Source organism: Falco punctatus (assembly GCF_963210335.1).
Source record: "Falco punctatus genome assembly, chromosome: 13".
Lineage (NCBI taxonomy): Eukaryota > Metazoa > Chordata > Aves > Falconiformes > Falconidae > Falco > Falco punctatus.
This window is the reverse complement of record NC_137593.1, coordinates 1,270,146-1,291,921: the sequence shown is the minus strand read 5'-3', so window position 1 is coordinate 1,291,921 and position 21,776 is coordinate 1,270,146. Positions and strand designations below refer to the sequence as shown.

The 21,776-nt window shown below is 42.1% G+C and overlaps 1 protein-coding gene across 1 annotated transcript in view; it reads right to left on the bottom strand.

Moving 5' to 3' along the window:
- ARHGEF26 (Rho guanine nucleotide exchange factor 26) overlaps positions 1-21,776 on the bottom strand; it is a 66,467-nt gene that overhangs the window by 19,266 nt on the left and 25,425 nt on the right. The window contains exons 6-10 of the mRNA XM_080410189.1: positions 14,043-14,195; positions 13,415-13,544; positions 11,492-11,566; positions 10,272-10,361; positions 3,828-3,982 (exon numbers count right to left, since the gene is read on the bottom strand). Coding sequence (XP_080266315.1) covers positions 3,828-3,982; positions 10,272-10,361; positions 11,492-11,566; positions 13,415-13,544; positions 14,043-14,195 — 603 coding nt within the window. The remainder of the gene's footprint in view (positions 1-3,827; positions 3,983-10,271; positions 10,362-11,491; positions 11,567-13,414; positions 13,545-14,042; positions 14,196-21,776) is intronic.

Below are 21,776 nucleotides of genomic sequence, written 5' to 3'. Positions count from 1 at the left end.
TTGAACAGCTGGATAAGGCAGATGTTTAATTGTATGTAACAAAACTGTATTTATTCTGGAGTTCTCCTTAGCTCTGCAGAACACGGAGCTAGCTCACAGGCTGCTCTGAGCATTGTAACTAAAATATATGTAACCAGATCTCCATGGTCCCAGGAGGGCATGTGGCATAAATGGGAGGCATCTAACTTTGGTGGAGTTCAAAGCTAGCTGTAATTTTAGCAGAACACTTGTTACAGCATACAAAAGGTGTTGCAGAAATTACCTCCTCTGTAGCCTGGTCCTCTCCAAATCTACCATGCCCAGCAACGGCCCAGTGTGTATCTAAACCCAGCAGTTACACTCATCAGCGGTGCAGGAGAGGTATGGATGAGACTGACACCCATACCTGTGGTTTAGAAAGGGGAAAAAACTGAAAACTCATGAAGGAAATACATAAAAACCTAGAAGTATGTGTATTTAAAGTGATTTCATGATGCTTTGTAGAACCTGGAATAGTTTCTTCACTAGCCCAAGAGAAAGCAAATCTCCCAATCGTGACATAAGTAACAACCATTATACTGTAGTGCACACAGGGTTAATTATGTTGCATGTTACTCCTTATGTCAGAATACTACCTTCAAAATGTAATGATAGCGGAAGCTATTGGTTTACTGGTCCCTGTAGTGGATGTCATGGCCAAAATGGTGGCAATTCACACTACAGCAAGGAGATTGGTAAAAAAAGGACAGAAGCCAGAGAAGGAACAAAGGAGAATGGAATTGAGAGAATGAAACAGAAGGGTAGAACTGCCACAAAGCTGAAAGAACAATACATTAAATGTTTAGGTTACTTAAAGTCAGTCTACACTTACCTTTGCAGAGTATTCACAGTGTTAAACTTCACAAATATCTAAATTAACTTCCCAGAAATACCTAGACAGTCAGAGCAAGAGAGATGCTCTTCTAGAGGGCAATCTGGTCCAGCTGAGCTAGGCTGCTGCTTAGAACTGCTCTCCAAAGGGACCTGCCTCCTCCACCCACAGCACAGGTAGCCCTGGCAGAGGACACTGAGCTGTCCAAACACCACCCAGCTCTTCACTGCATGCCAAAACCCGGCTGACTTCCTGTTCACATCTTCTTGTGCACCAGCCATACAAAAGTTGGCCTTTCCACCAGGACTACACATGCTGGCACTGCCTGTTCTTTTCAAAGTAACACACTAAAACTTCACAAGTATTCAGAGGGAGTATTTTAATTTTGTAAAATTTTAAGAATTCAGATTGTGTCTACACAGAAGGGGCTACAAGAAATGACTACTGAACAGGGAAAAAGTTCCCAATAAGCTAAAAGCTGAGCAGCAGGGAAATGCAGATTTTTTTAATTTTCAAAAATCTTGCGTAGAATGACATCACAAGTTCACATGTACCTTTTTGGCCTAATCCCAGTGCCTGGTCTTGAGTATTACTCAGCAGCCATTTGCCTTACTTCTTCGAAGGGCAAGCATGATAAAGCAACCGACTTTACAGCACACAAATCAGAGCCTAAATGATAACCAAGGTATCTGTAACACACATAAAAATGGACTGCCCAGTAGCTAACAGGGAAAGCGTTAAGCCTCTGAAATATTTCATAGAGGCATGCGATACAGCCATACAGCATCTGTTAAAAATTTGATAGCTGAGTTCCATTTAGCTGACTTGATGGATGAGGGAAGGCAGTGAAACCTTGCCGTCAGGAGGTGAAACTGTAGCTGAGCAAGATTATGATGGATGAAGTACCATTACAATTGGAATATACACACCAACACAAGACTGCCCTTTACCTTTTCCACAGCTAAAACTTAACAGTTCTCATTATGAGAAGGGGTGTGGGACGCTTCCTCACTCCATACTAAAATCACGGCTCTTCCAACGATGATTCTGACATTGGGAAAGTGTCCCCGAAACAAGGGCATGAGCAGTGATATATGCCGCATCTGCTAGGACTAAAATTATTTAGCCGTCACCAAGATGACGTCTTTGATGGGTACCATCAAGCCTGGCCTTTCAAGAAGTCGGGACTGAGCCACTGCCAGCTGCAGGCGCGAGGTTCTACATATATGGCAAACTGCTCAGACAGGATAGCTACAGATTAACTTTTGGGTGAAGATTAAGCTGAATGATTGGAGCACTTAAGTAATTAGTATTTTTAGTGCAGTAGTGAGGAGTGATATTTTTGTGCCATGTTAAGAATCTTCTGAAACGCAACTGCTCAAGCAGAAATATGAACATGGAAACTCAACCAGCAACAAATATTTCTGTCCACAGCTGAGGTGACCATGGTAACACTGGCTGAGAGAACGGCTCACCAAAAGCTCTAAAATTACCAATAAGCTTATTCGCTTGGGCAAAGTGTATGAAACCTGCTTCAGTCTCGGAGTTATCTGGCAGGCTCGCAGAAACTGGTCTTTTTCAGTTACACCCATTTGTTTAGGAGGTCTTGGGAGAGTGACTGTGTGAATCCCATCGTTAATATGAGTTCGTTAACTTTGGCTTCATTTCAATTCCAGCAGCTGGAAACTATCATAGATCAGAAGCCTCAAAGTTTGGATGAGAATTTATAAAAATCTGCTTTATGATCTGGACAACAAGCCATCACATAGGAAACCGATAAACAATGTAACAACACATAATAGATTTTTCAGTTTTCCCAACTCAAACATTTAGTTCGCTACCAACGCAACAATATATTAACAGCAGTCCCACGAGAAAAGAAATGCACTGTTTAAAAAAGTGCGATACAACTCTGATGTGCTTCCAGTGAGCCAGTGATTTACCAAGCGATTCTCGTAGAAACATCTCAGCATAAGCTTTGATAAACGCTGACACTCATAAACACATTTACATCAGGAAGATAGTGGGGAGAAATGACCCACTTTTCTTCTCATCTTTATAAAAAACCCAAGCTTTACTTTAAATATTCCCCCCCTCTTTTACATTTAGTTTTTTCTTTGCTTAAATATTAGCATTTTCTTCACAGATTTTATCCTGCTTCTCAAAATTTACATTATGGATTTCACAGAAGGGTGTTGTGTAAGAATAACTGGATTTGGGTTAACTGGTCAACCCAGATGCAAAATAATTGTTCTTCAAAATAGTTAGGTTTATCCATTAATTATTTATTTAACCACCACAACAGAGGATGTAAATTCCATTCAATTACTCTAAACCTCCGCTCAAATCTAGTGATAAGAATTTAAATATGGAGTCTGCTAGAAGTTGTATCCCTCGTATCATTCTCAAAAACAGCCCAACTGTGGAAACCACGGAAGGGAATGAAAACTACTACTTGATCCCTCCAAAACTTCTCCCTTTGCTAAGGCATCAAGTATGAACTTCTTAATTTGTTTGACAATTTGGAATTTCAATTGGGTTTCCCAAAAATAAATCCTGTTTAACAGGTAGTCACTTCCATTTCTAAATGCAGTCTGATAGAGCAGTATTAGAAACTCAAACAACTTCTTTATTTACTCTGACACAGCAGATTAAAACATCTAAATGGTTTTACAAATATTTACTGGACTTAAAACATGTTTAGTCCATATTACATCTGCAGTATAAACCAGAAGAATCAGGCCCACTTGCTTCTCTCTGAGTCTCCTTCATTCTTTGAAACAAGCAAGTGGCTAGAAAATTCTGTAAAGATGCTGTGGATGCAATCAAGTTTGCCATTCCAAAGCCAGAAAGCTTCAGTTTTCATTTCCCCTCACACACAACAGTTGCAGTAATTTTAAAAGACAACGATAACTAAACAGTTCTCACCGATTCGAGGGGTAACACAAAGGCAATTCTGTATCAGTGAAGCTCTTACCTTTTCTTCTTGGTGATAATGAGGACGTCATTAAAGAGGAAGAAGTACAATTGCTGTTTAGAAGTCCTTTTAGAAAAAATTCCAGTGTCTTCTACATATGCTGTTAATTCACCCCTTTTCACTAACCATCGTGAAGAGGAAACCAGTGGAAATGGCTACAAAGCAAGAAAGTAACATTTTAATCCTCAAAAAACAGATTTTTAGAAGTCAGGTAACTAGAATACTATATATTTTGGGGGAAAAATGCTTGAATAAACTTCAAAGGTGATGAGTACAATCATAAAAGAGATAATTGAGGTTTAAGGTGTCTTCATCAATCCGTACCAAGTTAACAGCCTGCAAATACTTCACCACCACTCAGGCACCTGACACAATGGCTCATCTAAGGTAAAAATGAACAGACTTGACTGGTCGTACTTGGGATGGAACAGGCTATGTGAGATCTTCCTAAAGTGATTAAAAATGAAGAGACACTCTTCCAGGAGGAATATGTAAATTTTTGTACAGTAAGTAATCATTCTTTAAGCACATTCAGAACACTGGATTTTCCTCTAGGTACCTCACAGCTTTTCTGCCTGCGCAGTCAGAAGAGCTTCAGCTTCTTACCTCAGACATGAGGGGTCCTGTACTCTGCATTTCATCACACCCCTAAGGCCAGTTAAAACAGTGCTGTACCTTCTTTCTGATGTGTGTTCTGTACCACACACAGAAATTAAAGAAACGTAACATCCTTTTAACACATAAACACACTGTACATTCCACTTTACAAACGGCTTATGGAGATTGCATCCACAATAAGATAGGTCCTAATACAGATTGTATCCACAATTAGATAGGTCCTAATACAGTACTGAACTGTAACTTGACATGTTCAGGGTGTGCAGACCTTTTTTTCCATCAAAAAGTAAGGAAAGTGAAAGATGCCAGAAAGCTTATCAGTCAAATGTGGTAGCATCATTTTCTACTCTGTCTAACACAGCTACACAAAGGAATGGGTAAAGCAGTATGTGATACGTAGGGCTTGAAATAGCTGCCTGCTTTAATGCCGAAACGCTAATGGTTTGCTCCTATCATAAATTCACTGGTGGTTTCAAAGGCACATCTGAAAGCTTTTAGAGAACATCTCAAGATACCACTTAGGAGAGGCTGTATTAACAAGTAACTGTTCTCTCTCAGGATGAACTTAAGCTTTTTGCCCCGTCTTCCGCTGTGCCTGAAAACGGTGACTGTTGCATTTGACCGTAATTGCTTTGTGATTTGCTCCTGCAGCTGACGGGGACAGGCAAGCCAGGCTGAGGGCTTGAGGCCATCGGAGCACCCTCTCAGGACAGAGGAAGCAACTTGCTGTGCGCACGTCACTGCTGCCCAGAAACGTCAGTCAGGTTTGCATAAACCTTCGCCCCTCGGTTTGCGAGGTGTAGGCAGCATCGCTCTTCCAGGGTAACCACCACAGTAAACCAGTTAAGTTCTCCCCCTTGATAGCGGTAAGGGAAGTTTTCCATGTACTTGCTGTTGACCTGCTTGGGGCCTAACTTGAATACCGAAGATGCTGGTGCACCTGCAGGTATTGACCACATGCTGGGCAGAGCATCAGATGTCTGGAACCTTCTCCCAGGCACAAAAAAGGATGAGGCTCTGGGGAACTTCTGCAAGCAAAGCCCGAGCTGCACAGCCTGACCTTACAGCTGGTTCAGCGGGTACACAACGCCACAGGAACAGGAGAGGCAGCTGCTTTGCCCACACTGCTGAACATTTGTACCCAAGACACCTGACACAGTAATTAAGTGCTTACTGCTATATTTTTTGGAGCTTATATATTTTTCTTCATCCTTAAGCAAAATAATCAAATTGTTGTTTCTACTTTCAATGTAACTGGCTTGCTGCTTACTAAATGTGCCTACTTCCTTTGCTGCTGTTCAAATTCACTGTTGGTCTCACATGATTAGACTAATGAAGACAACTGCTTTTTACCCCTCATTTAAAGCACCTTTCACATGCCTGTAAAGAAGTATTTCTTCATTCAGTTTGTCAGCTGTCATCTTCACTGGGCCTGGGTTGTCTTTCTGCATCTTTTAATCGCTTTAGCTGCCTTTCTAAGCTAACTTCAACATGTCAATACTTGCCCCATATCCTACGCCAAAACCAAAACGGTGCTTTGACTGGGATCTTGCTGCTGGAAGAATAAAATAATAACTCTAAATTGATGTGCAGACACCCCCGTGGTTTTGAATTTTGAGGTATGATTTTACATTGACTGAAACGGCACACAATGGAATTTTTCACGGAGATGCTTTTTCTACCACCACGCAGGCAGGGAACTCTTCCTTGCGCTTTCCCTTGGAAGGTAGCTAGTGTGTACCAATAGCAGGTGAAGGCTGCTCATAGCGCAGCAGCCCTCTGGAGCGACTGCAGTTTTGTTGATTGCAATTGATACAGGTTGAAGAAGCCTTGAGCTTTTTTACCTTGTCCTAGAGTGCTGTATGTCCCCACATACCCAGAACAGGTGGCAATGACCATTCAGCATCACCTGGCACTTGCACACAGGCATCTACTAGAACAAAACCTTTGCTACACTTTCAGGACCTCTCAACACTTGCATCCTTCCACAGTGACTACAAATAAATACCAACATATTTAATTTACCTGCTGTGATTCCTAGTATTTTTGCATTCACACTACCAAGATAGTATTAATGGATTGAATCCTGGTGAAATTCCCTTTGGACATTTCCTCCAAATCAACCTAATCTCACATATGCTGGTTTTATTGGTATAACTTTTTTTTTTTTTCCCTCACATCTCTAGTTTTGTATTACTGTATTCTCCAATTTGGAAATGCAAAATTTAGTTTCAAATCTGTGTTTCATAAACAGATTTTTATCCAAGTCTGTTAGTGTATCAGAGTATATCAGCCTGGTTATAAATCCCTGTAACTTCAAGTTCATTAATCGATACTGCGATTCATTTTGGAGCAGTGGCTAACAGACTTCTACCAAGTCAACTTTATTACTTTCTTCTAGGACTGTATCACGCAATTTTTCTTACGGAAGGTCATTTTTTTAAAGACCCCATTAAAGCCCACAGGTTGTTAATGACAGGCTAGTTTCGCTCAGTACTCAGATACAACGCTCAGAGAACTCCCAAGCTCAGTCATTGAAATCAAGCAAAGTTTTATCATCATTTGGCTTTAAAAAACTTGGCATACTTCCAATCAAAACTTGGCTGGTTCCATACCTTCAAGTAACATCAAAATGCATTGTTTAAAAATATAGCTTTTACATTTACTGAAATGCAGTCATGGCTCCACGTGACACCACCAGCCCACCCCTGAACAGTGACACCCCACTGCGTTTTCTGTGACTGTGCAAAACTGAAAGACTTTGGGCTACATGGTCCTTGAACACAGAAGTCACAAAAGAAAAACTCACCACAGTTTTTCTGGGGCTGAATTTGAGAAACTCAAGAATAAAAACTTCTGAATCTTCATGAAAAACTGAATTTACAGATTAGCTACATACAAAGGTGACAATATTTGAGTAGCTTCTCTTGTATCCCCATAAAATGCTCTACAGTTACATCTAACAAAACAATAAACAAAAATCCCAGAACACAGGGATGCTGAAGCAAGAATAGAAATAGTTTACCTAATCTATAGTGGTTACAAAACAGAATTACAGCACCATGATGCTTGTTTTACAGACAAAATGTACTTTGAAGATTTCTATTTCAGGATGAACTAATTGTCCTCCAAGCAAGTTCACCACATTGTCCTATATTCTTGGACTGTATTCCAGAGGCAGCTTGTTTTTACTGTAATATTAAAATCTTTCCTTAATTGCCAAAAGAGTACATCGTGTATACCGTCTCTTTTCTGTATAAAAAAAGCTGTCAGAACTTAAAAGTGTATTGAAATGTGGCCAAGGCAGTCTTTCATATGCCAGCTGGCAAGCTCTCAAGCCACAGATAAGGTCTAAACCACATCCACAAATATGTTATATTTAAGATGCACAAAGAATTTTGCATTAAAAAATACAGAAAAGCAAAATGGATGAAGTTGTTGTTACTCCCATGAAAACAGCAAGAACTGCCAGTTAGAGCGTGTGCAGTGAATTGTGCAGGGCCTCTGGCTTCTGTGAAGTCGGGAGCAATAGTGTCCGTCCTCTTCCCGTGGGGAACGTGAGGGGCTATAAACTATACGCACATAACACACTGTTCGGTACTTCTGTGCATTTGAAAACTGAACCAAACTGCAAGGTGAATCACCCAAGGACTTCAGAAGATCCAAACTATTTTAGGCTATTATCACCACACTTAGCAAATGTAGCCGTGTCACTCGGTAAGAAGTGTTTGTTACAAGTAAATACTGTAATTGCTTTCAGTTTTTAGTCCAAGCCTGAAAAGCAAAATACTTGAGACAAGTTGAAAATCATCTTCTGTGGAGACACAGCACTTCCTCGAAGGCCGACCAAGATCCTTTAAAGAACTGTTTTAAAAACATGGACCTCTACTTACTACATGTGTAGTAGTAACAAAGTCTTCTCACAAAGGGACACTCATTATGTAACCATGAGACATTGGTTATAGAAACGGTATTTTAACAAACACTGAAAAGAAAAAAAGTAACTGTACTTGAATACCTTGAAAGTACAATAAAACGGCTACTAACTATGACTATAGTGTCTGCTATTTTTTCCTGCTAGAAAAACAAAAATTTTAATACTGCAGTAGCCTAGGAGTTTTTAAAATTACTTGAGGGTTAGCAGCACCTGCACTAGCAAGACAGAGCTGTGGGATTACCAAACTGAACTGCATTAATAAAGGTGTAGTTTAGCTGGGATTATTTCCCCACCCTGGAGCCTGCTGCTGCAGAGCGTGCAGTCCCAGGCAGGCGTCGCAGGATCTCAGCTGCGCAGTCACGCTGCTGCCAGATGTGCTGTCGCAGGCCGGGGCAGCAGCTTCTGCCCTCAGGCACAGCCAGAGCCAGCTCCTGGGGGAGCCAGCCAGGCCGGGGGGGTTGCAGCGCTGCCTCCGTGGACACCACCCTGTTCTCCAGCATCTCCCACAAAGAGGATGACGCCTCACACAGACCGTTTTTTTACAGCAGGCCATCAGACTCCTGTACAAACAGACCGTAATTCCAAGTAGAAACAGGCCTGGGTTGTTAATTCATGCTGCTGTAGATCTGGGTATCCAATACCAGTTTTCAGACAGTCAAATACTACTGGGACCCTTCCCTGGCCTAAAGGCATTTACCTGAGCATACTCCTGTCACGTATGGGAGAGCATCTCTGCGCCAAGCAGCAGCAGTTTGCCTCTCCTAACAGCAAAATCTTCACAGCAACTTAACTTTGTCTTTACAGCAAAGAATACTTAATTCAATATATATTTAAAAACCGTTTTGCTAAAACACAACCTTTCTACTTAAAGTGAAAATACTTGACAAAAGTTTTGTTATCCTGCCATCACAGATCATTTCAATGCAAGAATTTCTGTGCGATAGGAAAGTGCTATGCAAGTCCCACTGTTTACAGCTCCAATTACACACACTAATTCACTCTCTACAAATGCACCATCTGTCCTTCAGCTGCAGTCAGAAGCCTAAGCAGAACGTCAAACCTCCCCACACCTTGCAGAACAGTCAGTTCAGGGATGATGGAATTTACCACCCCTTGCTCGCGCACAGCCAGCCGTGCCAGCACAGCAGACAGAACTGTTCCACAGCGCACTGCAGCACCTCCCCAAAAAACAGTTCTTAATCCACCCAGCAAGTTCCCATCCTATGAGAGCCTTCCACAGCACAGGCAGCTGGCCAGGTGCGCTGTGCAGCAACACAGCCTCCCTTTGCGCGGAAGGGCTACTGTGCATTCTTCCGCTTTTGTTTCACATCAGGAGAAAGAGACAAAAAGGCAGTTAATACCCTGGCAAGCCGTGAGGGAATGGACGACGGGACGGACACAGAGGCACCGCAGCATATGACTGTGTGTGAGTGGTGACGAGACCATCACACACATTGTTACAAATTACGTCAAACAGCAGAAAACCGTACCGTGACTGGTGGCACAGGTGCTGTCCCCCCAGTGGGGACAGGGTTTAATCCGAAAAGGTAAACCCAGAGCCTGGGCATACCTCATTCTTCAGTAATTAATGCTAAATTACTCTTTTTAAAAATATATATCCAGATACTCCCTTTCCCTGAAAAGCCTCATCTGGAAGCTTAATCTGCTTGGTTAGATGCAACAGTCCTTGGTGGTTACCCTCCAGGCTTCCAGGGCTTCAGCTACTCCAGAACATGAACCTGTCTTCCTTGACTGAAAAGTCACATCAGTATTTACAGCCCATGCTAATTTACTTCGGTTATGCTGGCAATGAACCCATCAAAACTTAACACGCAGTCAAAGCTATTGCTAAGCTACATGACTTATGGTCAGAAATATCATCATCATACCTTGATTTTAAATTCCAGTTGGGAGTTAATCGTGTACATCATTTCCGTCCTTTCCATTTTCCGAGCACCTTCGTTGCATAAACGCACCAGCTAAAAACCAAGACATTTATTTAACAGGTTTAATGTACTCAAGGCTTGTAACACAAACTCTTGTTCCTTTATAAAACACACTTCCAGGGACGCATAAAATTTATGAAGGAACTGACATTTTCACACTGGATCACAAAGTTTTCAAGACCAGGCTGAAGGTGGCCCCGAGTAAGCAGGTCTGACCCCACAGCCGATTCCGCCCAGAGGCTGCACTGGCTGATCTCCTGAGATCCCCGCAACCTGAGTTACCCTACAAAGCCATGAGAATCAGTTGTTCTTCAGGGGAGTCTACATGGTACACAGGTTCAGCCCAAAGTTCTGACTGAGAAGGGTTACAGCTCTCCTGTAGCCCCCCGCTACCAAACCTGGCCACGCAAACCCACTACACATGCAGAGAAAGCTTTTGTTTTAATAAAGAACGCCCAGTACTTCGCAGCTCCAAACAGCCTACAATGCACTGTAGTTTTGGAAATTCCCAGATCTTGGAAGCAAAAAATAGCTAGCCCTTAGATCCTTAAGTTTTTGTACCACCATGTTCTGTTTTAAAGAACTGTCTCATTCCAGAACATAAATACTAAACAGATGGACTGTAATTTCCCACTATTTTTTTTTTTAAAAAAAGGTAATCTGATTGCTCGGGTTCAAATGGAAGGAACTGGAATTTATTATACAAGTAAGTGCTGTTGAAATTTGCAATTCACTCATGGAAAATGGACTTGTGCTCTTCTGCCATCCGTTCTTGGCAGAAGAGCGTGACTACAGGAGAACAGTTTTGAACAACTGACAGAAGATAATCTGATTAATTTACAACAAAAGCTGAAGTTTGCTCAGAAAATTCAGACTTCCACTGTCAGGACAGCATTTTGGCTTTTTTTGTATCTATGGCCCACCATATGGCTTTCTGTTGGAAGGAGTGGTAGCAAACAGGATCAATTTGTCCGGCTACACAATGAAAGCAGTGAACAAAATGGGTAATAAACATGAAAATTAATTCTCTAGTGACTAACAAAAAACAAAAGCAGCCACTTCTCCGAGTGGATTTTTGAAATAACAAAAGCATGCAGTGCAATTTACACGGGAAAACAAAGTAGAAAGAATTCTGCATCCAGATTAAACTTTTAGGAACATACCTTGCTCACTTCTTTCAGAGCTTGCTTGCAGTTCTCGTATTTTGATGAATCCTTAGGAGTTTTCTGACAAATAGTCTGAAATAAAATGTCAGTTACTTCAGAAAACTAAGCAGCACAGACTGTAACAAATACAGAATTTTATGTACATATTAGTTGGAAACCCAGTGATAGCTGTGGACTGGGGTAAACGAGGGAACACCAGATCACTCCTTCAGAGTGCGCGGTCACACGAAGGAATGCCTCCCATGAAAGCTTTCTGGAGCCAAGTGATGTAAACGATGTTTTGCCCCTCTGGGCCAACCTCCACCCGCAGGCACGCTGTGGCAGAGCTGGGCTGTACCCTCCCGGCGAGGGGAGTTGCTGCTGCCCTGCCTCTTCCTTCTTCCCAAACCACAATGGGATCCCCTGCAGCCGCACAGGAACAGGTCATTCCTGCTGCAGCATTACGCTTTTCCTGGAAGCTGAACTGCCCACTGAAGTACAACCATAAGTGCAGTAAGAAAACTGCGCCGGGTTACTCTGTCTGACCTTTTTGTGGAAGGTAGGTATTCCCAAAGGATTCACAGAAAAAGCTCATAAGGCTATGCTGTTATGTGTACCATAGAAAAATATACATAACTATTATTTTATTAAAACAAACAAGCACATGGGAGAGAAGGCAGCTGCAGCATCCAGACAGAGCAAGTACTGGAAAGTAATGAGAAATAAATTCTATGACTTACACATGACAGTTTTAACTATTGACAGAGTTTTTCTTATGAGTTCGAGGTGGAGATGAAGTGCTGTCAGAAACAGGCATCTAAATCGATGACAGACCAGTTAAATCACTTTTTTTCATTTGTTTTAATGTAGTTGGAGCCATATTTCTGGTACTGAAGCCTTAAAAATCAAACTCACTTTGAAGTCTCGATATAAGGTTTACACAACCATCTCCAAGAAAAACAAACAAAACAAAACTGTAACAGTGGAAAGTAAAATCCTTGGTTTGCTTGTTTAGATTATTTTAGCCAAAGAGGGGAAGGATGCAAGGGGAAGGATGCAAAGAAAGGAAAAAACTGAAGAAAGGGAAGGCACACCTAGTGGGTTATTATTCCATTTTTCACCTAGAAACGTACTGCAGGGAAGACAGTTTTCAGTGTCCATGAATGAACTAAGTAACTATCTACATGATCAAATTAATCAGCGCACAGTTTGCAAATATATAAAACAAAACTGTTAGTCCTGCTTCTGGATCCTGCCAATGCTAGAATCAGAGCCTGGATTTTCATCTGCACTGTTGCTGGTGGTCAAGCTCATAAATTTAGTTCTAGCGTTGTGAACTTCACTTCACAAACGCTCACTGGCACATCGTCAGGCTTCCTAAGTCACGTAGTAACCTGCAGAGGAAGGGAACATCCCAGTGTAGCACACTGTGGGGACAGCAAGTGCATCAATACTGTCCCGCTCGCCAACAGCCACCATGCGCTCGAGAGCGGAGTTTGTTCTTCGGGGTTACACCAGGACCCTTTTACCTGAGGGTCTTAACGACCCTGTTCCTGGAAGTATTCACTGTTAAAGGACCCTCACCTAACGTATATGACAGGAAGTCCTGTTTCTTAAACTGTAGGGTTTAATTTTAACCCAAATACTATATACAGGTTTTGTGCTAGGTTCCTCCTTGGTTTCATCATTGTTTTGACCCTTTCCTACACCATTTTTCTATCAGAATGTCAAATATTTAATTTTTGAATGGAGGATCAGGAAAAGGAGATACCAGGCACAGTAAGCAAAAAACCACAACAGCACTTCACAATCAACAGTATCTACAGCCCCGGACTTGGTGTAAGTAAGAAGATATGAAGAGAACCAGGAATTTCGTAAGGAACAATGTAACATTAAAAGAATATGCATCAAGGAAAAATAGAAAAATAACTCTGTTCTCACATCCATCAGTAAGGGGAGACGAGTAACTCTCTGCATGGGAAGAATGAGGAAAGAGATCATTGGTAAATTCCGGCAATCTTCATGGGACTCGATCCGTGATAACACCTCTTTAAATGCTGGATTTGTGGCTCTGTTGGGGAAAATGGGAAGAGAACTAAACAGTATGTTTTACCAAAGAATTGTGAAAGTTGCTAGATTTTAAATAAATCGTTATTCTATTAATAGGAAAGTGTGATCTGCAGGAGTCATACTGACTAAGCCTTCAGCTTTATTTTACTTAAAACGCCAGACCAGTATTGCCATTTAGAAACCTCAAGTTCTCCTGTAGGCAAACGTGAGTGCAGCAGCCTCCCGTGGGACAAACATGGCGTGTGTGTCTGACACTGACTAAACCATACTTGTCAGTGGAGAGGGAACGTAACACATGACCACAAACAGACCGGCCCGCACAGCCAGGTGTACTTTCACTCTCAATTACTTCAAAGGAACCTGTACATTAAGGAACGCTGAGCATGTAAGTACATGCTCAGCTGGAAGCCATAGGTTTTGCACCAAACACCACAGCCTACTACCCACTCGTCCTACAAAGGGAGTGATCTTGCAATCGTATTTTAAAATCAGTTCTTACAGTAATTTCTGAAGCGTTCGCTGCTGATAGACTTCATTGGTGCAGTATTTTACATATGGATCAAACGTTGAGGAGGTATGCTTTTCAACTATATCACTGATATCATCAATAAAGATGTTGTTTTGATGTCTTGCTTCAAGTTCTTTAAAGAACCTGTGAAAAAATAAAATAAATTACTTGTTTTTACAAAAACATTAGACTTTCTCTCACATTTTACACTTCACCTGACACAACCCCTGACTTTCATAAGCTAATGACAACTTAAATGGTTTGTGGAAGGGCGAGATCAGCTCTCCTTTGGCAGAAGAATACGGGAAACCTTCAGATGATACAAGTCAAAGGGTGGCGATGTCACCTGGCAGAGCTCAGTGTAAGCGATGCCGGCAAAGCAACTTCCCATTCTCTAGCTGCAGCTGCCAAATGCAAGAAACAGCACTGCTGATCTGGTTAGACTAGAATTTCTAGAAACAAACCACTTCAAGCACACATTAACACATTTCCTCTTGTAACAAAGGCAGTATGATACCAGAAATGTTCAATGAAATAAAGCTCTGTGTGACTGCTAAACGATGAACAAAACCAATACACAGCAGGCTGAGCTGGACACGGTGCTCATGTGCCACATGCTCCAGTCTGCCACCGACACCAAACACAGATTGGAAACAGGGAAAATGGGAACAGAAACCGAAACCCTGTGCTGACTTCTTACCCTAAACATGCCTGCTCTAAGAACTCCCTATCATTTGCCCTCTGGTCCATATATGCAAGTCCCTTTGGCCTCTGAAAGCTTTCCAATCCTCCCTGCATTTCGAATTTTACCAGAAAACAAAAGCATTTACTTCCACAATGCTCATTAGAAGTACTTTACAGTTTGGGGTGTAAGAGCTCATGCAGATCAGCTATTGCAGGTCATTAGAATTACCTACACTGGCACGCCAACGTCAGTGCAATCCTTAAAAACGCAGAAGCCGCTGAAACCCATACACTGATCTTGCCTTCAGCCTTTATACTGAACAGTGAATGCTGTACCACTTACTTAAAGGATGACACACCTATGTTTAGTTAAAAGTCGGGAAGTGTCCAAGGACCCTTACTGCCACATGACGGATGCACAGACTGCTAAGTCCCTGGGTTGGTTATCTTTAGAAGGGACATTTGGTCTTAGATTCCTGTTGTACATGCAACGTGGTGAAGATGGAGACTTTAAACATGACCGCTAAGGAACAGAGTCTGCACAGAGACAACTCCTCAAGGACATTGCGCAGGCACGAGATATGTAAATGAATTCTCAGAATTGTAATGAATATATAAACAATTTCTTGGAAAACTAATGAATAGGTATGAGTAGCTTGTATAAAGGGGGACTGAAAAGTCCCCTCAGCGTGCATGACTTTGGTGGAGCGATCCCCCATGCACCCAGTGCTCCAGAATAAAGATAACCTCTGCTCGCCTGTGTATTGCTGACTGATTCTTCAAATCAATACAGGATGAGTCCCTCAAAGAATCCTGAACTCCCTAGAGTAAACCAGCTAACAAAAAAAGTTCTCTTATAGCACAGGGGGAAAAAAAAAAAAAAGCTAAAGTATTTTGAAATGTTTTATTTCAGCCCTTTATTACATTATCTAATTACTAACACTGGCTCTTCAAAATCCTTCTTCTTGCAGCATTTCCTTTTTTTTTTTTTTCTTTTTTTAAAGTGCACCACCAGTGTTCTCCATGGTTTGTTTTACAAACAAACCTCAAACATGTAAGAAGAGGACAACAGGATGAACAGACACTTGCCATGCAAGTGTTTAACAACATGGGTTAACCAAAACGAAGACATTTTTTCAGGGGTGCTTAGAAGCAGCTGCCTAAATTGAGTGGTTGCCAGAGTCTGTCTCAATCACACAGAATAATCAAGGGGTGGGGTGTTTGGGATTTTTTGTTTAGTTTTGTTTTTTAAAGGTCTGACACTAACTGCAGATTGCACTGCAATGTTTATCAGTATTATCATTTAACGAAAAACAGGACACTGCCTACAGACACACCTAATGCTGTCTACTACAGTGCACAGTTCTCTCCTCACTCTTCCCCTTTAAGTGGTGCCACAAAATTTTTCAATAGCCTGGCTGCTTCGTGCAGGCAGCCCTCCAGCAGCCTTCTGTCCTCCACCCATCTTATTTCAAAGCACAAAATATTTCAAGTTGTCGCTGGCTTGCATTATGCTACATACTTGGTTTTTTAGTGTCAAGAGCAGCACTAACTGGCAAAGCACACAAAGTTGCTATAAGATCTCATACGATCATGGACAAGTACTACAGTTAACAGTTGCCTGAAATTTCACTGGCATCCAAGAAGGAAATAAAAAAAAAATCAAAAAGTTTCCAAGTTACACAGTCTACAATTTCTCACGAACCAGATATCAACCGCTGACCACCACTGGCTGCAGACAACTGCAATTCATTTCTACTCTACTCAGACATGTTTATAGTTGGGAGAACTCGTCAGTGCGCTGCCAATTTACTCTGCTCAGGAAATTAGGAAATACAACATTTCTTCCTGCTGTATATGTTATGGCACATTGACAGGGTGTGTGACCATGCTGGGTTACAACTTCCACTTTTAGAATCTATCCAGTCACAGTCACTGTAAGGAACAGTAGAAATCTTGGATAGTAATTTTTTAACTTTTTTTTTAAAGACAATAAAAAGAGAGGGACAGAGAGAAGCAGCATTCCCAAGTACCACCCCCCAAAGAATGTACTAGAAGTATTACCTCTGGAAACCATGCATCAAAGTTTGATTAAAAGGTTGTCTTTTTTTGCATCCATCTGCTAATTACAATATCAATCAGTGATAGACACATCATAAAAACCTTTTTCTTAAAATTTTATGACAGAATCTCTCATAAAGATCAGTACTGAGTGACTGAGTGATTATGTTCAATATAACCAACTACAAATTAGTTGCACTGTGTAACTGGCTTTTTTTGCTTAATATCAAAAAGATTTATTTAAAGCATCTGTTTCTGGTAAATCCAAAACTTTTCTGGTTAAAGTTAGATCCAATTCAGTGAAAGTCAAACAGCATCAAAAGACAGTATTTGATCTCCCTCATCTTGCCCTTATGTTGTTTAAAAGAAACATCCAATTTGTAATACTCAGACTCCCCCTCCCCTAAAGGCTACGTGCCAAATTTAGAAATACACGTTTAACTCATTTCCTGCTTGTTTCTTTTTATAGCACAGGATCTAGAAACACCAGAGATCTCACCAATACTGGACTTTGCCCATCTCTAAGACAAGAGTTTCCTCAAAGTTTTGGTGGGTCCTGTTAAGGGTGTTCCCATGTCCTTAGGTAGATTGTTAACAAGCTGGTAATTGCCACCAGGAACAACATCCTAACAGGCTTACCCGGGCAATTTTCTTAACCTGTTTTTTTCTACTCATTAGCACTGCTTTAATCAATGACTGATACCCACAACTTTCTCAAAAACTCAAGTTAATTCAGCTGTACAAACACAAACGTGCAGTGTGGTACATGCACAGTTACAAACAATTCCTACAATTCCCCTTTATAAGGCTTCAACAATGTCTCATTCCCAACTGCAAAACTCCCATCAACAGAGTTCTACTTAAACAGGTGCCATGAACCATTCTGGGCAACATTTCTTCTCAACATTTACTCTCCCATCACCCCTAAATAAAAGTATTAGCTGGGCAAGGCTTACATTCACATGAATACTACATCTTGCTATCTGAATATTCCAGAACTAAATTGTACTGAATTATTCCAATTAGGCAGATAAAAGAGATTTTTAAATCAGCAGTCAAAAAACAATTATCTTACAGAATCAATTATTATCTGGGAGCAAGTAGCATGTAGAACCAAATGACAGCACATAAAAGGAATATACAGAAGGGTCAGAGCTACTGCAAAAAAATTAACAGTTTATTTACATCAAGGGTCACTATAGAAGACAAGTGACAGCAAAGCCTTTATGGTGAGTGAGACTAGGAAAGAGCAAGCGTGGTCAAAGATCTGTCAGAAACCAAAGTAACTGGGGAACACCAAAAGCCCCCAGAATGAGGTGATCAGCACCTGAGAGCAATAAGATTTATGAGGTCATTTTGTTCTGTTTGCAAAACGACAGAATACATGCAACAGCACTACTAGGCTGGCGAGAGGGACAGATGGCACGGCGTCCTTGTGGGTTTGAACACGGGTCATTACGTAGCGATCGAATGCAGGTTCTCAAACATTTATCTGACTTTTTTCTACTGCCAGCGGGTTCATGCAGCGCTCTGTTGCCCGCAATGCTGGACAGTGCTGTTGCTCCTCTGGCCAACCCCACACTCACTGAAAGCATCAGTCCATGACCAAAGCTGTTCAGTATATGGAAGCCAACTGCAGTCTGGCTTGCAGCTCGCTTATTTCAAAGTTCATTATTATTACTGTTCTTGCTTAATGTTTTTAAGTCATAATGACCTGTATGTCTGGCATAAAGAAGGTTATAATGCGGATTTAGCTTCATAGTGGTGTTGCTGCTGACAACATTACTGCCCACTAACACAAAAAGCTGCTGCTGGAATGGAAGCAAGAACAATTTAGCTGCCTCCTCTTAGCAAGAAGGGAGCTGACAGAACAACTGCTAATTTCTGATAACTTCATATCAAAGTAATAAAAATTTCTGATCAGCCTCTCCAAATCTGTATCTTCTCATCAGGAACAAAAGCTTAACGTCTGCATTACAGATCTGGGTTGGTTTTGTTTGGTTTGTTGGGGTTTGGTTTGGTGTTTTTGTTTGGGGAGGGGGGGTGGTAAAATAAGGCTTTCCACAAAAATTTTATGCTGAATCAGAATCAGAGCTCTTAGCAAAACAATGGCTGCAAAGAAGGCGTTTAAAGCGAGGGACTGCATCCACAGGCCTTTGAAATAATTTGTTTGTTACAGGGGTTACAGTTACCTTAAGTAATGGAAAACAATACATGCACACACATCTATTTATAATGCCTAACACCACAAAGCTAATAGCCCATAAAAATACCCTTTGTTAGGCAATATCCACTGAGCGATTACAAAGCCAAACAAGGGCGGTGGGGGTTGGGGGGAAGGAGGTGGGGAAGACCCTGACAGCATATTCATTCACTCTTCAACAAAGTGGCACAACTGTCAGGGAGCCTCCCCCCATGTCCCTGCCCCAACGGTAAGCTGCCTGCCTTTTCAACTCTGCACAGCATTCCGGCAGAAATCCAGAACAACAAAAAGGCCGTGGCAACCCTGCCAATATATTTTGTTACAGTGAGATTCTTGAGATAGCAGGTAAGTGCTCACAGCATCTAGCTCAATGGATGCATTTCAGAAAAACAAATCTTGATTCAGCTGATTAATACCCACTGACAAATGAACACACAAAGAACGCTCTGTGGCACCAGAAATGTAAATCTTTCTGATCAATGAGGACATCACAACAGGAGTCTTCATTTTAAAAACCTTTCCCATGCCAAACAAAGTAATGCTTTTTACACTACCGAGAAGCAGCCAGGGTACTGTAGAGGAATTTTTAAAGGACCGAGGACATATGTTACCATTGTTGGTTGGACAGTGGTAACATATGTCCTCGGTCCTTTAAAAATTCCTCTACAGGGTACTTCTGCCTGTCTCCACGAGTCTGAAAAGTTACCTACACACTCACCTGTCACAGAACAAAAAGATCTCTTGCATGTCACAATTTTTAAGCCATTTTGTGAAGCTTCCTAGCAACAAGGATGAAGACTTTCCCCATGTATATACCCACTAGAACGGCCACACCAACACACAGAGCAAGCAAAGACCTCAGGGAAGGACTGGACACGTCTCACCCCTCAGCCCTGGGCTGTCACCTCTAACCCCTAGCTCCGCAACAGCCACCTGTGGGCGAATACTGACGCTGCTGCATGCAGGAGAGCTAACCAATCCTGCTATCTGGGAAGAAATTTCTGTTAAGATAAAAACTGAACCATACACAAATACAAACTAAGCACTGCTGAGTCTTGAGGGAAGCGCATCAGCCAGGGAACTCTCCAGCACAGTCTAGAAATAATGGTGATTTACAGAGCGCCCAGGAAACTCTTCAGAGAAAGTCTGGCATTTGTCATCTTGTTTCCAACTACAACCCCCACCCGCTCCGCCAGGCTCCTGCCCCACCTCCCCAGAGCCCAATGGGTACAGCCCCACAGCAGCTCCGGGTTCATCTCTGCCCCGGGGCAGCCCTGTCAGGCTGGCAGCCGCCTGGCTTCGGCAGCTGAGGGCACACGGGTTCGAAGTGCAAGTGTGCTCCGCGCCCTGCGCCAGCGCCGTCTGAAGGAGAGCAGCAATGCCCGTCACCGGGAAGGCCACGGGGCAGCACACGTGACACTGCACACCTTCAAATGCTGCTGGATTCCTCCTTGTGCCATCACAGGCACTTCAGCCTCTTTCCTACACATTGGTAGCAGTTACCTGGGGCAGCAAACTATCACACATGCTAGAAGGTAGGGAGAAAGTTGCAGGTTTTGATACTGCTGCACATAAAGCTGCTTTTCCTATAAAATGTATACATAAACACCTGTATACACAATGTTCATGTTGATACAGCCACACCTATAGCAGAAGTTACAGCACAACACGCAGGAGGCAACATTTCCTAGGTGTAAACACTGCACAGACCTGCCTTGCTGTTGGCAAAGTAATGTGGAACAACATAACCTAACTCATTACCTGCAATGAGAGCTTTCTCCTCACAAATTTCAAGTTGAAAATCTCATCTAAACAAAGCGCACCGACCAACAATACATGAGAGGAGCCAAGGGAACACCTGTATCTCTACCACCATGACAGCCTTGCTGAACACAGACACTTCTAGACTTAACAACTCTGTGCCTTTTACACATGGAGGGCAACAGCAGTTCTCTGAAACAAGACTGACATCTTGAAGACTTCTCAGTCTCAACCAAGAAAGGCTGCTTTGTCACTCCTTATCAGTCTCTGCACAAGGAAAGCAGAGATGCAAGGTCGGGAACTGTTGGACATCCATCCACTTTACTACCAGAGAAATATGCAGATAAATGGCTTCCCTCTTCCTGCAGCAACAGTGTCTCTGGAAACTGGTGAAAGATTCATAAGCTGCTGCTAGAACAAGCCCTGCAAGACCAACCACAAAGCACAACTACTTGATGGGATCTGTGTGAGCACTAAGTTTCAGATGCTCACGACAGTGATGCTCTGCAGGAAAGGATGCGTAAACACCTACTGGGTAATTTTTGGGTTACAGCTGGAAGGCTTTAAGTATTTTTGTTCTACTGTCCTTAAGCACAAATATTCTCATAAAGAACTCCCTATGCAGAGGTTTGGCCACAGAAGAAGAGCCAGAGGTTCCACGAAGTGCGTTACAAATGCTGCTGTGCAATTAATTTTTTTTAACAGAGAATATGTTTTTACAGAATATAGGAAGGGGTTGCAGTACAAGTAAGTACTGTGGCAGATGGCAGCTTCATCCATAGTTACGGCAATGCCAGCTTCGACAGCTCCTGTCCAACTTACTCATTCCTTTTCCTACCATGCTCTTTCAGGTACATCAGCACAGCTGCTCGTGGGCTGAGAGCTGATGAGATCTGGAAGCTGCTCTGATGGGGATGCAAAGGAGGCAAGAGAAAAAAAACCTCTGACCAGGTTTGCTTTGCAGGTTATTTTTCAGCTGTATCTCATCTGGCTGGTAGTTGGCTGACCTGAGGGAG